Source organism: Xiphophorus maculatus, chromosome 5 (genome assembly GCF_002775205.1).
Source record: "Xiphophorus maculatus strain JP 163 A chromosome 5, X_maculatus-5.0-male, whole genome shotgun sequence".
Classification (NCBI taxonomy): domain Eukaryota; kingdom Metazoa; phylum Chordata; class Actinopteri; order Cyprinodontiformes; family Poeciliidae; genus Xiphophorus; species Xiphophorus maculatus.
In genome coordinates this window covers 28160712-28177762 of record NC_036447.1, presented here as the reverse complement: position 1 = coordinate 28177762, position 17051 = coordinate 28160712, and the positions used below count along the sequence as shown (strand labels likewise).

At 38.1% G+C, this 17051-nt stretch overlaps 1 protein-coding gene across 24 annotated transcripts in view; it reads left to right on the top strand.

Moving 5' to 3' along the window:
- Positions 1-17051, top strand: part of LOC111608608 — a 73227-nt gene that overhangs the window by 44653 nt on the left and 11523 nt on the right. For 13 of the 24 annotated variants that reach the window (XM_023333628.1, XM_023333629.1, XM_023333634.1 and 10 more), the window contains 51 exons: positions 47-150; positions 538-656; positions 740-910; positions 996-1027; positions 1510-1607; positions 1968-1990; positions 2087-2108; positions 2211-2238; positions 2322-2406; positions 2505-2651; positions 3046-3257; positions 3354-3454; positions 3844-3962; positions 4058-4225; positions 4402-4439; positions 4892-4989; positions 5308-5330; positions 5425-5446; positions 5549-5576; positions 5660-5744; positions 5843-5989; positions 6462-6673; positions 6770-6873; positions 7261-7379; positions 7463-7633; positions 7719-7750; positions 8233-8330; positions 8691-8713; positions 8810-8831; positions 8934-8961; positions 9045-9129; positions 9228-9374; positions 9769-9980; positions 10077-10177; positions 10567-10685; positions 10781-10948; positions 11125-11162; positions 11615-11712; positions 12031-12053; positions 12148-12169; positions 12272-12299; positions 12383-12467; positions 12566-12712; positions 13183-13394; positions 13491-13594; positions 14608-14726; positions 14840-14995; positions 15123-15337; positions 16320-16405; positions 16697-16824; positions 16906-17031. In XM_023333628.1, coding sequence (XP_023189396.1) covers positions 47-150; positions 538-656; positions 740-910; positions 996-1027; positions 1510-1607; positions 1968-1990; positions 2087-2108; positions 2211-2238; positions 2322-2406; positions 2505-2651; positions 3046-3257; positions 3354-3454; positions 3844-3962; positions 4058-4225; positions 4402-4439; positions 4892-4989; positions 5308-5330; positions 5425-5446; positions 5549-5576; positions 5660-5744; positions 5843-5989; positions 6462-6673; positions 6770-6873; positions 7261-7379; positions 7463-7633; positions 7719-7750; positions 8233-8330; positions 8691-8713; positions 8810-8831; positions 8934-8961; positions 9045-9129; positions 9228-9374; positions 9769-9980; positions 10077-10177; positions 10567-10685; positions 10781-10948; positions 11125-11162; positions 11615-11712; positions 12031-12053; positions 12148-12169; positions 12272-12299; positions 12383-12467; positions 12566-12712; positions 13183-13394; positions 13491-13594; positions 14608-14726; positions 14840-14995; positions 15123-15337; positions 16320-16405; positions 16697-16824; positions 16906-17031 — 5098 coding nt within the window. The remainder of the gene's footprint in view (positions 1-46; positions 151-537; positions 657-739; positions 911-995; positions 1028-1509; positions 1608-1967; positions 1991-2086; positions 2109-2210; positions 2239-2321; positions 2407-2504; positions 2652-3045; positions 3258-3353; positions 3455-3843; positions 3963-4057; positions 4226-4401; positions 4440-4891; positions 4990-5307; positions 5331-5424; positions 5447-5548; positions 5577-5659; positions 5745-5842; positions 5990-6461; positions 6674-6769; positions 6874-7260; positions 7380-7462; positions 7634-7718; positions 7751-8232; positions 8331-8690; positions 8714-8809; positions 8832-8933; positions 8962-9044; positions 9130-9227; positions 9375-9768; positions 9981-10076; positions 10178-10566; positions 10686-10780; positions 10949-11124; positions 11163-11614; positions 11713-12030; positions 12054-12147; positions 12170-12271; positions 12300-12382; positions 12468-12565; positions 12713-13182; positions 13395-13490; positions 13595-14607; positions 14727-14839; positions 14996-15122; positions 15338-16319; positions 16406-16696; positions 16825-16905; positions 17032-17051) is intronic. The other 11 variants (XM_023333651.1, XM_023333647.1, XM_023333631.1 and 8 more) reach the window with 11 other exon arrangements.

Genomic DNA, 17051 nt, shown 5'->3' with positions numbered 1-17051 from the left:
ATTTCTTTTACAATCTGCGATAATTAAATATCTTTGTCATTTTCAGCGTGAAGACATTTAGCGAGCTTCAGTCAGTCATGTTGAAAGAAAGGCAGCTGTCTGTCTTGACACACTTCATCACAGGTTTTCTGACAACAAACAACACTGCAGGTAGGAACCTGCAAACACACTGATCCTTACTGTGCATGTAGACATATTAATAAACATGTTATGTAGATCTGAAAGATAAAGAAGTTAAGGAGTTTTGAGAAACACTATTGACCCGTCACTTCTAAAATGATTGTCTAGTGTTTCCACGACAACACCTTTCAAATCAATGTCATCTGTTGAGTTGTTTTCTTAATTTATTTATCCAAACCCTTTGTCTTGTAGCTCTTTGTGCTCGTTGATTTTTTTCATTACTTTCCATGTTAGACATATAAACACACAAACTTTAGGATATTATTTCTTTTAAAACAGTAAATGCTCAAAGCAATAAACATTTTTCTTTGTTTTTGGTGCAAGCAAACAAATCTTCATTTTCTTGACCTTTTCCAGATCCAAGATGTTTGCCCTCCTTCAACAACAGCGCACAGTGGCTGACCGACAACTTCGGTCCATTCTCACAGTTTGCGATCATCAGGAACCTGATCCGTCTCAACCCACTCTTCAAACCAGTGAGGATGAGATTGTCAAAAACAATCAGTACTTTTTAAAAGTAAGGCGAAATAACTTTTTGTTTTCTTCTTTTTTTAAATAGTTTGACGTCATTCAGCTCCTCACGCCAGATCAGAGAGTGGAGCTGCTGGGACTGACGCTTCCTGAAAGCACAGACGCCGTCATCAACATGCTCTTTGATTACATGACCGAAGCACCAGAGGAAAGGAAATTCACAGAGTTCCTGTCATCTTTGGTCATGTTCACTAAGATGGTAAGACAATTATAATTTAGAGTTTCTGAGGATTTTGTGTTTAAGGTAGTAACTCATTTTTCCTTTTCTTCCTTTTGTCCAACAGTTGAACCTTTCCTGTTCATCCTACAAAACACTGTGAGTTCAGATCAAACCTGCAATATAGAAATATGAACAAGTGAAGAGAGAGGCTTGGAGGACAAAGAGCATCATTTTTTGAGGCATCATGTGGATGAAACCAAAACTGAAATGTTTTGTGTAACGATATTTGTTTTATTTGGATAAACGAAAAAAAGCTTCCATGCCTAAGAATGCCATGTCTAATGCGGAGCCTGGCGGTAGCAGCATCTAAATAAATGGCATTATTAGAAAAAACTATCGTGTAAACAACATGTAAGAACATCAAATAGAATGTTAAAGACAATTCTACCAAAACACTAAGAACATGTACTAAAACTTATGAATGTATAAATGATAATAGCATGTTTGTTTTAAATTCATCTTCTCTCTGATTATTCTGATTATTTTTATTTTTTCCTACACATAGATGATGTTGGTGATTCTTGCAGACCACAGAATGAGTTTAGTTTGACTAAATTTAAAATATTTTTGCCGTGCAGATTCACCAGACTGGACATCACCATGGCAACCACTTCTCCTGACATAGTTTTAGCCATCACAAACACTAAACTCTCTTTGTCCAAACAACTACCACTTGGTGAGTTTTACAAAAAGAAGCAACATTGTTGAATACAAATGCTGTTCTGTTAAATCTCCTCCCAAAATTCTCTTCTTTAATTTTATTTTCTTTATATAACATTTTCCCAACAAACTGTAACAACAATGATGAATTTAGTTGCATGTTAAGGCCGTTCCGCTTAGATAATAATTTTCTTGTATTTCAATATAATGTTAAATACATAGAGACAATATTCAATATGCAATTTGACTGATTGTTGCCTTTTGAAAAGTAATCAAGAAATAACTTTGTGAATTAAGTTTGTGTCAATTAATTTCTTATTTCTTTAATAATTGACAAGAGGTTTTAAATAATTCATTTTTTGTGCTTTTATCACAGATTGCATCATATACAGTGGGCAGGTAAAGATATGTCATTATAGAACTTTGTATTTTTATTTTTCAAACAAATCAGTTTTTTGAGGCTTACTAACCATTTTAATCGTTTTCTCTACCTAGTGCAATGTAACGATGGCAAATGGTTAGTTTCCTCTCACTGCATAACCACCCTTTATCTACTTTTATTTAAAATTATGTATTATTTTTACATTAATACCTTAACTTGTCTTGCAACTTTTCACAGAGACAGACATATGCATGGGAGTCAACAGGTAGGGTTGAGAAAGACTTTTTGATATTCCTCCCTAAACATTTCATGTAAAATAAAGGAAACATGAATCACTTTGTGTTACAGCACAGAGCTTCAGATCCTCCTAGACAGATCAACGATGGCCGGACGGCACTGCAACTTCTCTGTGGAGGAATTTGCCTGTGCCTCTGTAAGACGTCGCATCATCATCTGTCCTCAAACTGCAGCTGAGGGAAAATGGTTTCATGTTTGGTTCAACATCTGGTCTGTTGTCATTCTCCTCTCCAGCTGTCAGGTTTAACAGCTAGGGATCTGGCAGCCATGTTGGGCTGTGATAGGTTCTCCAACTCAAGCGGCTCCAAAGCTGCCTGGAAGCTGCTGCTATCCAAAGCCTCCAAGGTCCTGGATCAAGCTCTGGATCTGCTGAGCAATACCGTAAGACTGGCTTTTGGTTCCAACCAGCGGTGCTCCGCTTGCAGTTTTCAGGCTCATCACTGATATTTAAAATCCTGACCCGCCGATTCTGATTTTGGCCCAATTTGTCTTTTTTTTCTGAAAGACGCTAAATATAGCAATAAAGTCGTGAAGTTATGAATTTACTATTGTCATTTACAAACATTTCCCACCTGCAATATGACAAGAAATAAATATCTATTTGGGATGAACATTTATTTTAATAAGAAGTGCAATAACCCGGATGGATGCATGTAAACACACCCAAGACCAATTCTTTGTCGAACCACCTAAACTCATCATTCTGCTTTCTTTGATCTCCAATCAAGAACTTTCATGTAGCTCAAAATTTACCGTGGATCATTTCTTGTTGCAGACGCTCCGTCCTGACCATCCTTCTGCCCCCATGATCCTGGACTCCATACGAGAACTCCGGCTGCTTGTCGTCAACATGACCGTCCTCAACGATCCCGCCTTCGTCCAGATGTGGTTCGGCCGCCGCCTTCGTCCGTTCCTGCCAGCTGTTTCCGACGACTTCCTCTCATGTCTCTCCTCCAAATCACTGGACTGCAGCACCTACCACTACATGTAACAATGAACTCATTCATTCTTTATAATCACTTTAGAAATATATTTGGATTTCTTTTACAATCTGCGATAATAAAATATCTTTGTCATTTTCAGCGTGAAGACATTTATCGAGCTTCAGTCAGTCATGTTGAAAGAAAGGCAGCTGTCTGTCTTGACACACTTCATCACAGGTTTTCTGACAAACAACACTGCAGGTAGGAACCTGCAAACACACTGATCCTTACTGTGCATGTAGACATATTAATAAACATGTTATGTAGATCTGAAAGATAAAGAAGTTAAGGAGTTTTGAGAAACATTAAGTCTCTTCACTTGTATAATGATTGTCTAGTGTTTCCAAGACAACAAATCTTTATCCTTCAAATCAATGTCACCTGTTAACTGCACATGTCAGCTGTTTTATTTCCCCAAGCTTTGCGTCGTTAACTTATTATTTTATGGTTAGCCATTTTTAAAACTGTCTTTCAATGTTAGATAAACACACAAACTTTAGGATTTGAGTAATTTAAAAATTTTGTGAATAGTATTCAAAGCAATAAATACTTTGCCTTGCACAAATCTATAATGTCTTGACCTTTTCCAGGACCAGGATGTTTGTCCTCCTTCAACAACAGCGCACAGTGGCTGACCGACAACTTCGGTCCATTCTCACAGTTTGTGCCCATCAGTGTGCTGATCCAACTCAACCCACTCTTCAAACCAGTGAGGATCAAATTGTCAAAAGCAATCAGCATTTTGAAATAAAAGGCCAAAGTGACAATAGTGGCAAACAACTTTATTCTTTTGTTTTTTTGTAGCTGGAGGTCTTCCAGCTCCTCACGCCAGATCAGAGAGTGGAGCTGCTGGGACTGACGCTTCCTGAAAACAAAGACGTTGTCATCAACATGCTCTTTGATTACATGATCGTAGCGCCGGAGAGAAGTTTTGTAGAGTTCCTGTTATCCTTCGTGAGATTCACCGAGATGGTAAGAAAAATCCATCATGATTCAGTGGTTTGCAGATTTTTGTTTATGTAAATGTGACTTTTTTGAGCTTTACATCATTGATTGTGCTATAAAATTATGCTACATGCCTGGAAAATGCATAATACTGCCACTATAAGGTAGTAACTAATTTTCCACTTTTTCCTCTTGTCCAACAGGGAAGTCTTTTCCTTTCCTGCCCATCCTACAAAACACTGTGAGTTTATATGAAATGTGTATATATGGGCTGACCACTCTGTGAGGAAGAAGCCATGACTTTTAAAGTGATGCACAAATGCAGAAATGTTTTTGTAATTAAAGTCAGGGTCAATGACCAATATTTTTGAGACGTTTCCTGTGGATGACGCTAATGCTAAAGCGTTTGGGTGCAACAATATTTGTGGTATTTGGATAAAAGGCCTTCATGTTTTCCTTCGTCCCAACAAATTATTATGAAGTCACAGTTAAAAAGGCAGTTCTACCAAAGTACCAAAGAATATACTGCATGTACATGACTGAATTTGAAGATTGTAATGCATTTTTCTCTCCTAATTCTCTCTGATTGTTCTGGTTATTTTGGTGTTTGCCATACACGGATCATTTTAGTAATTCTAGCCAATCACAGAACAAGTTTAGTTTGACTGAATTAAAAATATTTTTGCTTTGCAGGTTCACCAGACTGGACGACGCCATGGCAACAGCTACTTCTGACTTAGTTTCAGCCATCACATACACTAAAGTGGCTTTATTCAAACGACTACCATCTGGTGAGATTTTTATACATAAAAACAAAGAGAAACATTTTTAGGCTACAAATTGTGTTAAATCTCTCCCCAGTTATTTCTACTTTCATTTTATTTAACATATTTCCAACTGTTACAATTTTAATTTCGATCAGCTGTAAAGACTGTGGCAATACATCTTTACCATGTTAAATACAAAAAGACATTCAATATCCAAAATGCAGCTTAGTGATTATAGATTGAAGAATTGATTTCATGATTGTCAATTTGTGTCAACTGAAAAGTCATTTCTCATTTGTTTAATAATTAACTAATTAGATTTTTTTGTTGCTTTTATTACAGACTGCATCATATACAGTGGGCAGGTAAAGATACGTTACTGTGGACATTTTATTTTATGTTTTCGAACAAATTAGTTTTTGAGGCTTACTAACCATTTTAATCGTTTTCTCTACCTAGTGCAATGAAACAATGACAAATGGTTAGTTTCCTCTCACTGCATAGCCACCCTTTATCTACTTTTATTTAAAATTATGTATTATTTTTACATTAATACCTTAACTTGTCTTGCAACTTTTCACAGAGACAGACATATGCATGGGAGTCAACAGGTAGGGTTGAGAAAGACTTTTTGATATTCCTCCCTAAACATTTCATGTAAAATAAAGGAAACATGAATCACTTTGTGTTACAGCACAGAGCTTCAGATCCTCCTAGACAGATCAACGATGGCCGGACGGCACTGCAACTTCTCTGTGGAGGAATTTGCCTGTGCCTCTGTAAGACGTCGCATCATCATCTGTCCTCAAACTGCAGCTGAGGGAAAATGGTTTCATGTTTGGTTCAACATCTGGTCTGTTGTCATTCTCCTCTCCAGCTGTCAGGTTTAACAGCTAGGGATCTGGCAGCCATGTTGGGCTGTGATAGGGTCTCCAACTCAAGCGGCTCCAAAGCTGCCTGGAAGCTGTTGCTATCCAAAGCCTCCAAGGTCCTGGATCAAGCTCTGGATCTGCTGAGCATCACCGTAAGACTGGCTTTTGGTTCCAACCAGCGGTGCTCCACTTGCAGTTTTCAGGCTCATCACTGAGATTTGGCCTAATACTGATTTTTTTTTTTTTTTTTTTTAACCTGAAAGTTGGTTAATATAGTGTCAAAGTATAAGGTGTTAAAATTCCAGCAGTTTGAAACTTAAGACTGAATATCATGATAAAAAATTTCTAAACATTTCCGATCTGTTGTATGCCATGTATCCTATATAATCCAACAGAAAATCCAAATATCTGCTAGTCTTGAAAATGTATTATTGTTTTCAAACGTACAATAACCTGCATAGAGATATTGAATTTTAACAGTAGTGCGTACACCCTGACAGTTCGTGGTCAGTATTTTATGAGATGATTAAAAATAACATATGATGAGGAATCTTTATTTAATTTTAGTTTATTCTGATTCTTTCCTGTAGCTCAAAATTTACCGTGGATCATTTCTTGTTGCAGACGCTCCGTCCTGACCATCCTTCTGCCCCCATGATCCTGGACTCCATACGAGAACTCCGGCTGCTTGTCGTCAACATGACCGTCCTCAACGATCCCGCCTTCGTCCAGATGTGGTTCGGCCGCCGCCTTCGTCCGTTCCTGCCAGCTGTTTCCAACGACTTCCTCTCATGTCTCGCCACCGAATCACTGGACTGCAGCACCTACCAATACATGTAATAATGAACTCATTCATTCTTTATAATCACTTTAGAAATAAATTTGGATTTCTTTTACAATCTGCGATAATTAAATATCTTTGTCATTTTCAGCGTGAAGACATTTAGCGAGCTTCAGTCAGTCATGTTGAAAGAAAGGCAGCTGTCTGTCTTGACACACTTCATCACAGGTTTTCTGACAACAAACAACACTGCAGGTAGGAACCTGCAAACACACTGATCCTTACTGTGCATGTAGACATATTAATAAACATGTTATGTAGATCTGAAAGATAAAGAAGTTAAGGAGTTTTGAGAAACACTATTGACCCGTCACTTCTAAAATGATTGTCTAGTGTTTCCACGACAACACCTTTCAAATCAATGTCATCTGTTGAGTTGTTTTCTTAATTTATTTATCCAAACCCTTTGTCTTGTAGCTCTTTGTGCTCGTTGATTTTTTTCATTACTTTCCATGTTAGACATATAAACACACAAACTTTAGGATATTATTTCTTTTAAAACAGTAAATGCTCAAAGCAATAAACATTTTTCTTTGTTTTTGGTGCAAGCAAACAAATCTTCATTTTCTTGACCTTTTCCAGATCCAAGATGTTTGCCCTCCTTCAACAACAGCGCACAGTGGCTGACCGACAACTTCGGTCCATTCTCACAGTTTGCGATCATCAGGAACCTGATCCGTCTCAACCCACTCTTCAAACCAGTGAGGATCAGATTGTCAAAAACAATCAGTACTTTTTAAAAGTAAGGCGAAATAACTTTTTGTTTTCTTCTTTTTTTAAATAGTTTGACGTCATTCAGCTCCTCACGCCAGATCAGAGAGTGGAGCTGCTGGGACTGACGCTTCCTGAAAGCACAGACGCCGTCATCAACATGCTCTTTGATTACATGACCGAAGCACCAGAGGAAAGGAAATTCACAGAGTTCCTGTCATCTTTGGTCATGTTCACTAAGATGGTAAGACAATTATAATTTAGAGTTTCTGAGGATTTTGTGTTTAAGGTAGTAACTCATTTTTCCTTTTCTTCCTTTTGTCCAACAGTTGAACCTTTCCTGTTCATCCTACAAAACACTGTGAGTTCAGATCAAACCTGCAATATAGAAATATGAACAAGTGAAGAGAGAGGCTTGGAGGACAAAGAGCATCATTTTTTGAGGCATCATGTGGATGAAACCAAAACTGAAATGTTTTGTGTAACGATATTTGTTTTATTTGGATAAACGAAAAAAAGCTTCCATGCCTAAGAATGCCATGTCTAATGCGGAGCCTGGCGGTAGCAGCATCTAAATAAATGGCATTATTAGAAAAAACTATCGTGTAAACAACATGTAAGAACATCAAATAGAATGTTAAAGACAATTCTACCAAAACACTAAGAACATGTACTAAAACTTATGAATGTATAAATGATAATAGCATGTTTGTTTTAAATTCATCTTCTCTCTGATTATTCTGATTATTTTTATTTTTTCCTACACATAGATGATGTTGGTGATTCTTGCAGACCACAGAATGAGTTTAGTTTGACTAAATTTAAAATATTTTTGCCGTGCAGATTCACCAGACTGGACATCACCATGGCAACCACTTCTCCTGACATAGTTTTAGCCATCACAAACACTAAACTCTCTTTGTCCAAACAACTACCACTTGGTGAGTTTTACAAAAAGAAGCAACATTGTTGAATACAAATGCTGTTCTGTTAAATCTCCTCCCAAAATTCTCTTCTTTAATTTTATTTTCTTTATATAACATTTTCCCAACAAACTGTAACAACAATGATGAATTTAGTTGCATGTTAAGGCCGTTCCGCTTAGATAATAATTTTCTTGTATTTCAATATAATGTTAAATACATAGAGACAATATTCAATATGCAATTTGACTGATTGTTGCCTTTTGAAAAGTAATCAAGAAATAACTTTGTGAATTAAGTTTGTGTCAATTAATTTCTTATTTCTTTAATAATTGACAAGAGGTTTTAAATAATTCATTTTTTGTGCTTTTATCACAGATTGCATCATATACAGTGGGCAGGTAAAGATATGTCATTATAGAACTTTGTATTTTTATTTTTCAAACAAATCAGTTTTTTGAGGCTTACTAACCATTTTAATCGTTTTCTCTACCTAGTGCAATGTAACGATGGCAAATGGTTAGTTTCCTCTCACTGCATAACCACCCTTTATCTACTTTTATTTAAAATTATGTATTATTTTTACATTAATACCTTAACTTGTCTTGCAACTTTTCACAGAGACAGACATATGCATGGGAGTCAACAGGTAGGGTTGAGAAAGACTTTTTGATATTCCTCCCTAAACATTTCATGTAAAATAAAGGAAACATGAATCACTTTGTGTTACAGCACAGAGCTTCAGATCCTCCTAGACAGATCAACGATGGCCGGACGGCACTGCAACTTCTCTGTGGAGGAATTTGCCTGTGCCTCTGTAAGACGTCGCATCATCATCTGTCCTCAAACTGCAGCTGAGGGAAAATGGTTTCATGTTTGGTTCAACATCTGGTCTGTTGTCATTCTCCTCTCCAGCTGTCAGGTTTAACAGCTAGGGATCTGGCAGCCATGTTGGGCTGTGATAGGTTCTCCAACTCAAGCGGCTCCAAAGCTGCCTGGAAGCTGCTGCTATCCAAAGCCTCCAAGGTCCTGGATCAAGCTCTGGATCTGCTGAGCAATACCGTAAGACTGGCTTTTGGTTCCAACCAGCGGTGCTCCGCTTGCAGTTTTCAGGCTCATCACTGATATTTAAAATCCTGACCCGCCGATTCTGATTTTGGCCCAATTTGTCTTTTTTTTCTGAAAGACGCTAAATATAGCAATAAAGTCGTGAAGTTATGAATTTACTATTGTCATTTACAAACATTTCCCACCTGCAATATGACAAGAAATAAATATCTATTTGGGATGAACATTTATTTTAATAAGAAGTGCAATAACCCGGATGGATGCATGTAAACACACCCAAGACCAATTCTTTGTCGAACCACCTAAACTCATCATTCTGCTTTCTTTGATCTCCAATCAAGAACTTTCATGTAGCTCAAAATTTACCGTGGATCATTTCTTGTTGCAGACGCTCCGTCCTGACCATCCTTCTGCCCCCATGATCCTGGACTCCATACGAGAACTCCGGCTGCTTGTCGTCAACATGACCGTCCTCAACGATCCCGCCTTCGTCCAGATGTGGTTCGGCCGCCGCCTTCGTCCGTTCCTGCCAGCTGTTTCCGACGACTTCCTCTCATGTCTCTCCTCCAAATCACTGGACTGCAGCACCTACCACTACATGTAACAATGAACTCATTCATTCTTTATAATCACTTTAGAAATAAATTTGGATTTCTTTTACAATCTGCGATAATTAAATATCTTTGTCATTTTCAGCGTGAAGACATTTAGCGAGCTTCAGTCAGTCATGTTGAAAGAAAGGCAGCTGTCTGTCTTGACACACTTCATCACAGGTTTTCTGACAAACAACACTGCAGGTAGGAACCTGCAAACACACTGATCCTTACTGTGCATGTAGACATATTAATAAACATGTTATGTAGATCTGAAAGATAAAGAAGTTACGGAGTTTTGAGAAACATTAAGTCTCTTCACTTGTATAATGATTGTCTAGTGTTTCCAAGACAACAAATCTTTATCCTTCAAATCAATGTCACCTGTTAACTGCACATGTCAGCTGTTTTATTTCCCCAAGCTTTGCGTCGTTAACTTATTATTTTGTGGTTAGCCATTTTTAAAACTGTCTTTCAATGTTAGATAAACACACAAACTTTAGGATTTGAGTAATTTAAAAATTTTGTGAATAGTATTCAAAGCAATAAATACTTTGCCTTGCACAAATCTATAATGTCTTGACCTTTTCCAGGACCAGGATGTTTGTCCTCCTTCAACAACAGCGCACAGTGGCTGACCGACAACTTCGGTCCATTCTCACAGTTTGTGCCCATCAGTGTGCTGATCCAACTCAACCCACTCTTCAAACCAGTGAGGATCAGATTGTCAAAAACAATCAGCATTTTGAAATAAAAGGCCAAAGTGACAATAGTGGCAAACAACTTTATTCTCTTGTTTTTTTGTAGCTGGAGGTCTTCCAGCTCCTCACGCCAGATCAGAGAGTGGAGCTGCTGGGACTGACGCTTCCTGAAACCAAAGACGTTGTCATCAACATGCTCTTTGATTACATGATCGTAGCGCCGGAGAGAAGTTTTGTAGAGTTCCTGTTATCCTTCGTGAAATTCACCGAGATGGTAAGAAAAATCCATCATGATTCAGTGGTTTGCAGATTTTTGTTTATGTAAATGTGACTTTTTTGAGCTTTACATCATTGCTTGTGCTATAAAATTATGCTACATGCCTGGAAAATGCATAATACTGCCACTATAAGGTAGTAACTAATTTTCCACTTTTTCCTCTTGTCCAACAGGGAAGTCTTTTCCTTTCCTGCCCATCCTACAAAACACTGTGAGTTTATATGAAATGTGTATACATGGGCTGACCACTCTGTGAGGAAGAAGCCATGACTTTTAAAGTGATGCACAAATGCAGAAATGTTTTTGTAATTAAAGTCAGGGTCAATGACCAATATTTTTGAGACGTTTCCTGTGGATGACGCTAATGCTAAAGCGTTTAGGTGCAACAATATTTGTGGTATTTGGATAAAAGGCCTTCATGTTTTCCTTCGTCCCAACAAATTATTATGAAGTCACAGTTAAAAAGGCAGTTCTACCAAAGTACCAAAGAATATACTGCATGTACATGACTGAATTTGAAGATTGTAATGCATTTTTCTCTCCTAATTCTCTCTGATTGTTCTGGTTATTTTGGTGTTTGCCATACACGGATCATTTTAGTAATTCTAGCCAATCACAGAACAAGTTTAGTTTGACTGAATTAAAAATATTTTTGCTTTGCAGGTTCACCAGACTGGACGACGCCATGGCAACAGCTACTTCTGACTTAGTTTCAGCCATCACATACACTAAAGTGGTTTTATTCAAACGACTACCATCTGGTGAGATTTTTATATACAAAAACAAAGAGAAACATTTTTAGGCTACAAATTGTGTTAAATCTCTCCCCAGTTATTTCTACTTTCATTTTATTTAACATATTTCCAACTGTTACAATTTTAATTTCGATCAGCTGTAAAGACTGTGGCAATACATCTTTACCATGTTAAATTCAAAAAGACATTCAATATCCAAAATGCAGCTTAGTGATTATAGATTGAAGAATTGATTTCATGATTGTCAATTTGTGTCAACTGAAAAGTCATTTCTCATTTGTTTAATAATTAACTAATTAGATTTTTTTGTTGCTTTTATTACAGACTGCATCATATACAGTGGGCAGGTAAAGATACGTTACTGTGGACATTTTATTTTATGTTTTCGAACAAATTAGTTTTTGAGGCTTACTAACCATTTTAATCGTTTTCTCTACCTAGTGCAATGAAACAATGACAAATGGTTAGTTTCCTCTCACTGCATAACCACCCTTTATCTACTTTTATTTAAAATTATGTATTATTTTTACATTAATACCTTAACTTGTCTTGCAACTTTTCACAGAGACAGACATATGCATGGGAGTCAACAGGTAGGGTTGAGAAAGACTTTTTGATATTCCTCCCTAAACATTTCATGTAAAATAAAGGAAACATGAATCACTTTGTGTTACAGCACAGAGCTTCAGATCCTCCTAGACAGATCAACGATGGCCGGACGGCACTGCAACTTCTCTGTGGAGGAATTTGCCTGTGCCTCTGTAAGACGTCGCATCATCATCTGTCCTCAAACTGCAGCTGAGGGAAAATGGTTTCATGTTTGGTTCAACATCTGGTCTGTTGTCATTCTCCTCTCCAGCTGTCAGGTTTAACAGCTAGGGATCTGGCAGCCATGTTGGGCTGTGATAGGTTCTCCAACTCAAGCGGCTCCAAAGCTGCCTGGAAGCTGTTGCTATCCAAAGCCTCCAAGGTCCTGGATCAAGCTCTGGATCTGCTGAGCATCACCGTAAGACTGGCTTTTGGTTCCAACCAGCGGTGCTCCGCTTGCAGTTTTCAGGCTCATCACTGAGATTTGGCCTAATACTGATTTTTATATATTTTTTTTAACCTGAAAGTTGGTTAATATAGTGTCAAAGTATAAGGTGTTAAAATTCCAGCAGTTTGAAACTTAAGACTGAATATCATGATAAAAAATTTCTAAACATTTCCGATCTGTTGTATGCCATGTATCCTATATAATCCAACAGAAAATCCAAATATCTGCTAGTCTTGAAAATGTATTATTGTTTTCAAACGTACAATAACCTGCATAGAGATATTGAATTTTAACAGTAGTGCGTACACCCTGACAGTTCGTGGTCAGTATTTTATGAGATGATTGAAAATAACATATGATGAGGAATCTTTATTTAATTTTAGTTTATTCTGATTCTTTCCTGTAGCTCAAAATTTACCGTGGATCATTTCTTGTTGCAGACGCTCCGTCCTGACCATCCTTCTGCCCCCATGATCCTGGACTCCATACGAGAACTCCGGCTGCTTGTCGTCAACATGACCGTCCTCAACGATCCCGCCTTCGTCCAGATGTGGTTCGGCCGCCGCCTTCGTCCGTTCCTGCCAGCTGTTTCCAACGACTTCCTCTCATGTCTCGCCATCGAATCACTGGACTGCAGCACCTACCAATACATGTAATAAGGAACTTATTCATTCTTTATAATCACGTTAGAAATAAATTTGGATTTCTTTTACAATCTGTGATAATAAAATATCTTTGTCATTTTCAGCGTGAAGACATTTAGCGAGCTTCAGTCAGTCATGTTGAAAGAAAGGCAGCTGTCTGTCTTGACACACTTCATCACAGGTTTTCTGACAACAAACAACACTGCAGGTAGGAACCTGCAAACACACTGATCCTTACCGTGCATGTAGACATATTGAAGTTAAGGAGTATCGTAAAAGAAAACCAGGAAACATTTGAATAAAATGACATTAAAGTGACCATAACATTCAACTGAGAAATTGTGGTCTTAGAGTAATTGATGGAGTTATTTCTGAAAGATAGCCCTATTTAGTATTGGGACAGAACATCTTTCTATTTGTTTAAAAATGGCTTAAAAATGAATATAAACAAAGTAAAAACAAATAATTCAAGAAGCCCAACACCAAATAGATTTATAAAACCGTCAAGAGAAAGACCAGTTTTTTAGACCGTGTAAGTAATTGCACCGTGAAATATACACTTCTTATTTTTAGTTGTGTGGAGGAAAGTGGGGAGCTAAATACATTTTGACACGGTAAATGAGGAGAAGATTTTAAATCACTATATAGTTCAACCTACTAACTAACTAAGTAGGCAAGACAAGACAATTTTCTTTGCCTAGCACATATCCGGCAATGATGCGATTCAAAGTGATTTACATAAAAAGTGTTTTCAATTCAAAGTGTCCAAGATAATATCAGCTCTTTGCAGAATGGTGCTTTTAATGAAATAATCATGTTGCATAATATAGTATTACAGCTGTGTTTTTTTTCTTCAACTTTTTGAAATTAAAATTAATATGAATAACTGCTGTACTTCAATATAATGACATAGTTAATGTGATGGTTGTAATTTTTGTATAATTTCACCTTAAATTGAAACACTAGTTTGTTTTGTTTCAAATAAAATCAGTAAGACAATGATTGTGACACAAATCATCATTGTGAAATCATTTTTGTCAGTTTTGTGAAATTTGTGCTTTTGCTCAAGTCAAGTCCCAACAAATATACCATTCTGCAAGTTGACACTGAAACCTTTCTGAACATCTTTCTTGTCTTACGTGATGAAATCCGAAAGTCTATAGAAGTAGTCGGCGTCTCCTAAGGGTAACGATTAGCTCAAAGTGTGTTTGCTTGGCTCAGATCCGGCCTGCAGCTCCAACACAGTCAGCAGCGGCGACTGGCTGCAGAAGAACCTGGGAGGCTTTTCTGTCTTCCTCTCCATCCAGGAACTTCAGAAGCTCTACCCCAACTTTTCACCTGTAAGTTCTGTCGCATGGCTTCTTTTCATGTTATTTCAAGGCTTTTTCATTTCTGTGTTTATAGTCAAAGCTCTGGCATTACTGTAAACATGGATGCATTTGGATGTGTGCAGATGGAAGCCCTGGCCTCTCTGTCTGTCGGACAGCTGGTGGCCTTGTCCGCCACACCTGGGCTGCTGACGACTCCTGACCAGGTTGCCATGGTGATGAAATATGTCCCAGACCAAATGTTGGCCATCTTCTTTGATGAGTTCTCAGTCGCCATTAGGGTACGCAAAACATCTTACCTTAACAGCAAAGTGTTTGCTGGCGTAATTTAATCTGTATTAAAAAATTTTCATTTGTAGATAGTCTATGATTGTCAGTGTTTTTTTTGTTGTTGTTTTCTTCCTGCAGGGCAATGAATACATCATGCCCTCTGCAGTGAGGTCTGCCATGCTGGAGGTTGTGTTCGACCGTGCAAACCTGTCCCATCCCTCAGTGGAGGACTCGGTGGTATCTGTGTGGCTCAATAATCGACTGCCTCCCCTGGTCATAAGCCTGATCCCCTCCCAAGTCAACCCATATTTCCAGATACTGGTGGGAAGAAACTGCAGCCTTGGGCATCAGGGGTGAGTGGGAAGCCAACAAGCACTAGACTCAAGATATACATATATATACTACTTTACACAAGTATTCATACAAGTAGAATTTCTGAAGTTTTATCACATGACAAGCAGTATTTTTAAACTGGAATTATCATGCTTTTAAATCCACTTAAGTCATTGTTCTGGCACTGAAAGGTAAAGAAATTAGGTCGAAAGATTCTGTTCTCTATTTCTCTGGTCTGAATTCCTCGTTATTGTAGCTCCACTGGCCCCAATTTTAAAAATAATTTTTGGTGCCATGTCTTTAAATGCAACCGAGGCACTTCAGACCCCGCCGCCTACCAGGTCACTGAGCCCTCCATAGCCATTCAGCCATTTTTGGTAGATTGATCACAGAGATATAATTATCTAACTGCGCAGATTCTTCTTATTTCCCAATTGATGAAAAGTTGTCAACAATGGAAGACTTGTCCATCCAAGCATTGAGCCAGAAAGTGCTACCACAACGGGAATGAACACGTCTTGTAAATTAGGCCTCAACATAGTTAACGCCATAGCGACCAAAAATGTAACTGAGTGAATTTGGTTTATGTGTTCTTCTGGACAGAAACAGCAAAAACAATGCCACTGGGTTTATATAATAATACTATTCAAAATACACGGTACGGTCATGTCCTCAGGGAGCGAAAAACTAGCGCATAGTGCTAACATGAGCAGAAGGCACGATGCTACTGTTATCAAAACAGGCCACAACAATACGCAATAAATTCATGTCTAAAATAAAGTTTGGTGTTATTTTAGCATTATTTACTAACGACGGTTTTCTGTGGCCGTCATTTCTACGGACAAAAGGAAATGAACACTATGGGTGCAACGGGAGAATGTGTAAAATAAATTTTCAAGGAAGGACACTTTCACATTGGTGCTGTGTTTCAGTAAAATGTTTTACTTTGATTCAAATCTTCTCCGAAAATCCTTAGAATTTTGTTTTACTTGTCTATTTCAGTGTAACGCTTCTTAATTCAACAATCCCAACACTCACTGCGGACTCCCAGAAAGAAATCTACAACCAAATCGTTCTGGCACTGAAAGGTAAAGAAACTGCTTGTTGAAAGTCAAAACTCGAGCATACGTATGCAAAGATCTTTGTTCAATCTTTACAGTAAGCTTGTTTCACATCTATAAAGTCAGAAGTACTTTGTGGTCCAACACAGACTGCAAACCGTTTAGCTGAGCGCTACATTGAGGCTGGTGGGAAATAGACTTAAACAGTCAGGGTGAACAAACTACAGCAAATCATTGAAAATCAGTTTATATGATGTTAGTGATATGTCTCCAAAACCAAAACCTACAAGTCACCTGAAAATCCTGTTTTGTTGATAGGACCTCCAGCTCTCCGTTGCTACGGTGACGGCAGCTTCTACAGATTCGTCGAGGACTCGTTCTTGGGATTCCAGTTCCCCAACCTGACCACCTTCCTGTCCCTCATGCCTCGTGACCAAAAACATCTGGTGTGTTGAGATAAAAGCTTTCAAGTATTAGCAGAGCTAAGGACGACCAAGTGGACTTTAATGTAACTTCTGATCTTCCAGCTGGTGAACTCCATGCCTCTGTCACATCTGGGGAACCTGCTGCGTCGGCCAGGCGTCGTCGACAACGGAGCGCAGCTCTGTGATCTCTACAGCAGCTATGCCCAGACACCAGCGTTTTTGGAAACTGTATGTAACACACCTGTTGG